This window comes from Rutidosis leptorrhynchoides, chromosome 7 (assembly GCF_046630445.1).
Source record: "Rutidosis leptorrhynchoides isolate AG116_Rl617_1_P2 chromosome 7, CSIRO_AGI_Rlap_v1, whole genome shotgun sequence".
NCBI lineage: Eukaryota > Viridiplantae > Streptophyta > Magnoliopsida > Asterales > Asteraceae > Rutidosis > Rutidosis leptorrhynchoides.
Genome location: NC_092339.1, coordinates 167,951,754 through 167,959,951, shown reverse-complemented (window position 1 = coordinate 167,959,951; position 8,198 = coordinate 167,951,754). Strand labels below are relative to the sequence as shown.

Below are 8,198 nucleotides of genomic sequence, written 5' to 3'. Positions count from 1 at the left end.
TAAATGCCTTTGCAATATATATTTTTGGAACTGAGAATACATGCGTTGCTTTTATAAATGTTTTACGAAATAGACACAAGTAATCGAAACTACATTCTATGGTTGGATTATCGAATCGAATATCACCCTTTTTAATCTGGTAATCTAAGAATTAGGGAACAGAAACCCTAATTGACGCGAATCCTAAAGATAGATCTATTGGGCCTAACAAACCCCATCCGGGTTATGGATGCTTTAGTACTTCTATTTTATCATGTCCGATGAGAGTCCCGGAATGATGGGGATATTATAGACGCGTTTTGTTAATGTCGATTACCAGGTGTTCACCATATGAATGATTTTTATCTCTATGCAGTTTTTGCGAAATGCCTGATATGAGATGATGTTTATGAGAAATGAAAATAAAAATCTTGTGGTCTATTAAAATTATGGAAATAATCGATTATGATAAACTAATGAACTCACCAACCTTTTGGTTGACACTTGAAAGCATGTTTATTATCAGGTTTGAAAGAAATCTTCCGCTGTGCATTTGCTCATTTTAAAGATAATACATGGAGTCATACATGACATATTTCAAAGGACGTTGCATTCAAGTCGTTGAGTTCAATAAAGATCATTATTAAGTAAATGACATATTAAGTCATATATAGTTTGGATATATTATGAAAGGGTATGCATACTTGTCAACCTTCGATGTAATGAAAGGTTGTCTTTTAAAAACGAATGCAATGTTTGTAAAATGTATCATATAGAGGTCAAATATCTCGTAATTTAACCATATGTTATTGTATTCGTCCTTATGGATTAGGACGGGTCGTCTCATTACTTTCATATAAAATGAAAGTTAAACTAATTATCTTATCAAAGTCACGAGGAAAATATTGTAAAGCATGAATTAGAAATCAAACAGGAATCTCCACTAACTTTTGTCTAGTTCCCGTTATTTGATACTTTTATTCTTACTTGTAAATCACTTTACCAATTATTCCCAATACCGTTAAAAGAATAGATTTCTCAAATCACAGTGGATCTCACAACAGAGACCTTAATCATATCACAATGTATCTGATAATTCAATCATTTGATATTATCTTCTAATTCTATCGATAAACATATTGAAACAAATACGTTCATGTAAAGTATTATACATTTAATACTTTGTTAACATTTTCAAGTTATAATATATATATATATATATATATATATATATATATATATATATATATATATATATATATATATATATATATATATATATATATATATATATCCATTTATATAATGGTTCGTGAATCGTCGAAATTTGGTCGAGGTTAAATGAATGTATGAACACAGTTTAAATTTTTTGAGATTCAACTTAACAAACTTTGCTTATCGTGTCGGAAACATATAAAGATTAAGTTTAAATTTGGTCGGAAATTTCCGGGTTGTCACAGTCGCCTGAGCTCGTTTCGGTCCAGTCAGTCGAGGCTGCGACGCATGCAACGACCTTTTTGTTTTTTTTTATCCCCACTTTTATTATATATACTACTCCTTCTAAATTTAAAAAAACACACATTCTTTCCCCTTCTCAATTTAAACACACGAGTATACTTAAAAAAATATGAATTCTTCCATTGTTTCATCGAATGTTTACCACGGTGGAAAGCTCAGCGAGGATTGGAAATCGTATTCCAACTCGCAATGTGCTCCGTTCAAGTCCCTCGACGTTAATGGGTGGGACACAGGGCGTTTGTTCGACTACATACGAGAGCATGTCGACTTCGAGGCCTCGGATTTTATGTACATCATTCCAGAAACTCAAACCTTTGAGTTTCTCACGACTGAACAAGAATAGGAAGAACTAATCGGGAAAGCAAAACTCAACGACGAGTCTATCGACTTGTATTGTATCTACATATGGTCCCGAGAATTCATCCGCCACCCACATCCTCACTACCCGCACAACGAGAGTGATGAGGGATACAATAGTCCTAAAACCCCGTGAAATGCTCGATCGTACGAGTTAATTTTTAGGAAATTTCGGTTTGTTTTTTTATTTTTAGGACTTGTAATGTTTTTATTTTTAATTTTAAGTTGGTAATGTTTTCTTTTTTTAGGAATCGTAATGTTTTTTTTTTAATTTTTAGGAATCGTATTTTTTTTATTTTCTTAGGAAATGTAATTTTTTTTTAATGAAAGTTATTTTTATTAATATATGTTATATTTAAAATTATTAAAAAATAATAAAAATAAAAACTGACATGCTCCAGTAACATAGGTCACCACTCCCCATTTTTTCTGACTCACCAAGTCACGCCTGACACCCCGTGCTCTAAACAATATTAGAGGACTTTTTCACTTGCAATTGACTTGTTGGCTTAAAATTCTCCAAAATCAAATCAATTTTTTACTTTTAAGAATAGAAAAATAAATACTCCGCATAAATATAAATATTACTGTGTGTATATTTTAATTTTAAATTTAAACCTAAATAAAAGGTGGAGTTCTTTGGCCAACCTAAAAAAACGGACTTCTATATAAATGCCCATCAACTCCCATGCAATTCTCGCCCAGTTCAATATCTGAATCCCAATTCTCTCTCTTTTTATCTCCAATCTTCATTGCCGTTAGGTTTCCGTCACCTCCTCCCAATTTTGTATGGTGGAATCAATACATATCCATTAAATTCACTAACGCCGTTACTTTTCAAACCCGATATTTTTCACTAAAATTATTTAATTTCATCTTCTGAGCGTTAGTTGTGGGGATATTTGTTTTGATTAAAAGGCTAGGGTTTGTTTCTCCTTTGATTCCGATCTCCTTCTGCTACTTTTGTGGGGGTAGCCGGGGCTCCGGCCTCGGCGGGTTTTAAAGCCCCCTACCTTTACAAACTTTATCAATTTCAGTCCTTATAATTCTTTCATTTTTTCATTTTAACCCCCTGTTAACCAAAAATCAATCAGATCGGAGAAGAAGACATGCCTGCCCTAGCGCTTTCCGTTGATTCCGCCATGGCAGCACTTTCTCTTCCTGCGCCGGACCTATTCTCCGGCGTACCTCTGTCGACGAACGCCGCCGCCGCCAACGCTCATTGGTCGCCGGACCATTCTAACGAGCTGTATAACGTCGACGGCTGGGGAGCGCCGTACTTTTCCGTTAACTCCTCCGGTAACGTCACCGTCCGGCCACACGGTGACCGTACAATGAACCACCAGGAAATAGATCTATTAAAAGTTGTGAAAAAAGCTTCCGATTCAAAATCCACCGGCGGTTTAGACCTTCGGCTGCCGCTCATCGTCCGGTTCCCGGACGTTTTGAAAGACCGACTAGAATGCCTTCAAACGGCGTTTAATTACGCCGTTAAATCTCAAGGTTACAATTCGCATTACCAAGGTGTGTATCCGGTGAAATGCAATCAAGACCGTTTCGTGGTTGAGGATATTGTGAAATTTGGATCCGAATTTAGGTTCGGGTTGGAAGCCGGATCCAAACCGGAGCTACTTCTAGCTATGAGCTCTCTTTGTAAAGGTAGTTCTGAATCGCTTTTAATTTGCAATGGTTTTAAAGATGCTGAATACATTTCATTAGCTTTAATTGCACGAAAGCTTTCGTTAAACACTGTAATTGTTCTTGAACAAGAAGAAGAGTTAGATTCTGTGATTGATATAAGTATTAAGTTAGGTGTTCGTCCGGTTATTGGCGTACGCGCTAAACTTAGAACCAAACATTCAGGTCATTTTGGATCAACTTCGGGCGAAAAAGGGAAATTCGGTCTCACAACGACGCAAATTCTGCGCGTTGTGAAAAAACTTGAACAATGTGGTATGATAGATTGCTTTCAATTGTTACATTTTCATATTGGATCCCAAATCCCTACTACAGCCTTGTTGGCTGATGGTGTTGGTGAAGCTGCACAGATTTATTGTGAATTAGTTCGATTAGGTGCTTCAATGAAAGTTATCGATATAGGTGGTGGGCTTGGGATTGATTACGATGGTTCGAAATCAACTAATTCTGATATTTCTGTTGGTTATGGTTTGGAAGAGTACGCAATGGCGGTTGTTCAAGCAGTGAAGTTTGTTTGTGATAGGAATTCAGTTAATCATCCTGTAATTTGTAGCGAAAGTGGGCGTGCTATTGTGTCCCATCATTCGATTCTGATATTTGAGGCGGTTTCGTCCAGCAAGTATACGGTTCCAGCCATGTCATCATTCGATGTCCAGCATTTCGTCGAGCGGTTACCGGAAGACGCTAGTTTGGATTACCATAACGTGTTGCAGTGTGCTGTTAGAGGCGATTATGAAACTTGTTTGGCTTATGCTGATCAAATGAAGCAGAAATGTGTTGAAAAGTTTAAGGATGGATTGTTAGATATTGAACAGTTGGCTGCTACTGATGGGTTATGTGATTTAGTTGCTAAAGAAATCGGGGTAGGTAATTCGGTTAGCACGTATCATGTTAACCTTTCGGTTTTCACATCGGTTCCTGATTTCTGGGGTATACAACAGTTGTTTCCTATCTTACCGATTCATCGTCTCGACGAGTGTCCAACAAAAAGGGGAATTTTATCTGATCTGACTTGCGACAGCGATGGAAAGATTGACAAGTTTATAGGAGGTGAATCGAGCTTACCGCTACATGAATTGGAAGGCGAAAACGGGATGAAATACTATTTAGGGATGTTTTTGGGAGGGGCTTATCAGGAAGCTCTTGGGGGTGTTCATAATCTGTTTGGTGGTCCGAGTGTGGTTCGTGTGTCTCAGAGTGACGGTCCATTTGGGTTTGCAGTGACCCGAGCTGTACCGGGTCCATCGTGCAGTGACGTTCTTCGTTTGATGCAGCATGAACCAGAGATCATGTTTGAAACGCTTAAGCACAGGATCGAAGAGTACCTTCATGAAGAAGGTGATTTGGGTGGGGATATAATTGCAGGTGGAATTGCTCAATCGTTTCATAACATGCCGTATTTGAGTGTAGGAGCTTCATGCTGTTTAACTGCTGTTGCTGCTGCAAATGGGAATAATGGGTATTATTACTGTTCTGATGACGATTTTAATGGCGTTGGAGCTGATGCAGTTTCCGGTGACGATGAACAGTGGTCTTATGTATGTGCTTGAGAAAAACGAAGGTTGTATTCTGGTTTCGTCGTTTGTTATGAGGTCGTTCTGATCTGCAAACATCACTTTGTTTATGTTTTTAAGTTAAAGTAGCTGTCTTTTAATTTTGTTCTGCTCTCTTTTTTCATATGAACAAGATTGAAAGAGAGCTTTCTATCTTTCTATGATAAAATTATGAAGATCTAGTTTGGGGATTAATTATGTGCATCCGAATCTCCTGTTATGTAAATTCGGTGTTTCTCCCCATCTATTTCTTCATACTGTAGTTCATTCTCTATGGTAATACAAGTACTTATTTGGATCTTATTGGTTCAAAATTTGTGATCTTGTCATACATGTTTGCCCATTTCTGTTATAGTTGTATTTACATGTTTTTCAAATCATGTTCTGCAGGATTATTATGAATTCTTTGCTTGCAGATTTATATTATACTGTATAAGTTTGAGTCTCTCACTTACATTGGTCAGGCTTTTGCATTTGATTTGTTAGGAAGAAGTTATTTTATGTTCGCGGCTCAAATATGAAGAAAGGTATGTATACATGTACTTATTGTTAGCATAACAATCTTGATATCTTACTTGTGTTCTTGTTCAAGGATATAAATCTTTTGCTTCTATGTTACTCTCTTTTATCTTAATATGCAAAATATGCATGAATATCATGTACAAGTAGGCTTTTTTTGTTGTAAAAAGATACACGAAAAGCGACCTTTGATTCCCATTTTCATACATGTTGCTATCATCACTTATGTGTCGTGTATCTTTTGGCCATGTCTTTAGATAAAGTAAAATCCTTGGGAGAACTATAATCTTCTTTGGTGGCAAGTTGTGAAGAAATGGTAGGTCTATGTACCCAAATATGTAACTATCTAATTATCAATGATTCAATTATACTAATTGCGGACTAATATGCGCGCTAGAACGCAAGTTTTAACACTTTTTTAAGGAATGAGTAAAGATTAGCAAAAACGCGTTGATTTGGTGTTTGGGATGCTCCAACCGATACATGATTATGACTGATGAATCATTTGGTCCACAACTCTTATCACTCTTCCTTTTACGGTTTTAGTCGTCCCATTTTGGATATTCCTATCTTGCGTTTATCGTTTAGGATACTATTACAACAGTTTGTGAGCCACAAGATTGTGGTCCTATGACCTATCTATGTGACAGAATTAGTATTCTTATTTGGTGGGTGTAACTTTTAAGCTTTAAGAATAGTCTTTCGGAGTTGATTATGAAGAATATGAATTTAATGAAGTATGATGATGATGGTTGCTGGGTTTTGAAATTAATTTTGAACATTCTTTGTTAAAAGTATATTGCCAAACAAATTTAGCAGGAAAATGAGTGTGCATCTACTAGACAACAAATATGGAACAAGTTGCATTTGGACCTTTGATGCTTTGAAACACCAAATTCAACCATAGAACAATCATGGTTAATGAATGTACCTTTGTGATCAGAGAGGCGTTTGATGTTTGATGTTTATACTTTTTCATAACCTCTTTCAGTCTTTTGATGAAAGCTCTTGATTTTTTATAATAGGATTCGTTTTTTTCTTCAAATAATAATAAATAATAAGCAGTTTAAGAAATCATTACTATTACAATTACAAATTACAATGTTTGTTATTTTACATTTTTATTATTTATTATTTATTATTTATTTATCCTTTTATTTTACATTCATAAATCAAGATATAAAAGAAGTTTACTTTCTTTTTTATTTATTCTATTTATATTTATATAATGGACAATTAATTTGAGAATTGAGACATCTCGAAAGTACAATTAAATATTGAGACCGACGGAGGATAGTTTAGATTGTAATTGTAGTGTACAAGTCATTAATTCATGAGCATATTCGTTGAAACCTCATTTTAGTGGTGAGGATTTTGACAGCCTATGGTCAGTTGCCAGATTTGGGTTGTAGGATTCTGATACTTTGTATAGATAAGATGGAATATGGCAACACTTGCCTTGTGACCATTTTATGATGAGTGGCAAAAAGGGGATTTCAGGGTTTGTTTGAGAAATATTTTAACTCTGAATGGTTCAACATTCAGCACCATATATCATTTAAATGCCATAAACAAATGCATTATGTTGAATCATTCAATTAAAAAGTAACAAAATACAACCGAAGATATATTAAGAGACTAAAGCTCAATATTACAAACAATGCCAAAAGGAACAGAACCCTAACAACAAAAAAACTGTAGCCACTTGCTGAATCTAAATAGAGCCGAAATCATTGAATGAAAATGCAAAATGGCGCCGAAAACATTAAATGAAAATGCAAAATGGCAATATAATTTTTCAATTTCAATCTTTATGATTATATTTAATTTTTGTTCATTGTAAATAAGAAGGTAAACAGTTTTTAGAATAATTTTGAATATGTATTTATCACTTCTAATAAATAAGCACAGATGATCTATAACTATTTTTTAGTAGTGCCATGAAAATAACAGTTAATAGGAAGTCTCTATTCAATATGGCAAATGGAGAATTATTTATCTTAACAGAAATTTACTACACATATAACTTTGATTTTTTTTACTGTTTAATTTGCTTATGATGGTGGCTGGTCGTGATGGATGACGGTGGTGTTTGGTAAAGAAAATCATTCTTCCAAGTTCATTAGAATGTATTAAATGTAATAAAAATAGTACCAACATGTACATCAAAGGAAGTATGCTAGCTGCACATTTTAAGTGCATTAAAATGTTATAATAACAGCTTTAAGAGTAGTAAATACTTACTGTTCATACCATTTAGAGAGGGATCTACTGAGCCATCTTTGCTAGCTGACCTGTCAGTTCTAAAGGGTATGAAGCTCTTTTCAAGTATTGGGTTCATGACTTCATGCTGTAAAGAGACTAAAAAAAACAAAAACATAGTCTCTTTAGAGGGGATTTGAAAACTAAAGGGATTAGGCACCCAACAAAATCTTTTTATTTTATAAGTCAGGCTTCACAATTTTTTATATCTTTCAAATCCGTATGTTGTTTCAAGTATACTGACCAAAAAAATTTGAAGACACAAATACTCGTACGAACTTAAGTAACGTACAAAATCCTTTTCATAATACA

General features: G+C 34.8%; 1 protein-coding gene across 1 annotated transcript; it reads left to right on the top strand.

The window, feature by feature from the left end:
* The first annotated feature begins 2,564 nt into the window (after positions 1 to 2,564).
* LOC139857188 (arginine decarboxylase-like) lies at positions 2,565 to 5,403 on the top strand. Its single transcript, XM_071845923.1, has one exon. It carries the CDS (start codon positions 2,964 to 2,966, stop codon positions 5,100 to 5,102), a length of 2,139 nt encoding a protein of 712 aa, XP_071702024.1. The 5' UTR covers positions 2,565 to 2,963; the 3' UTR covers positions 5,103 to 5,403.
* Positions 5,404 to 8,198: the final 2,795 nt, after the last annotated feature.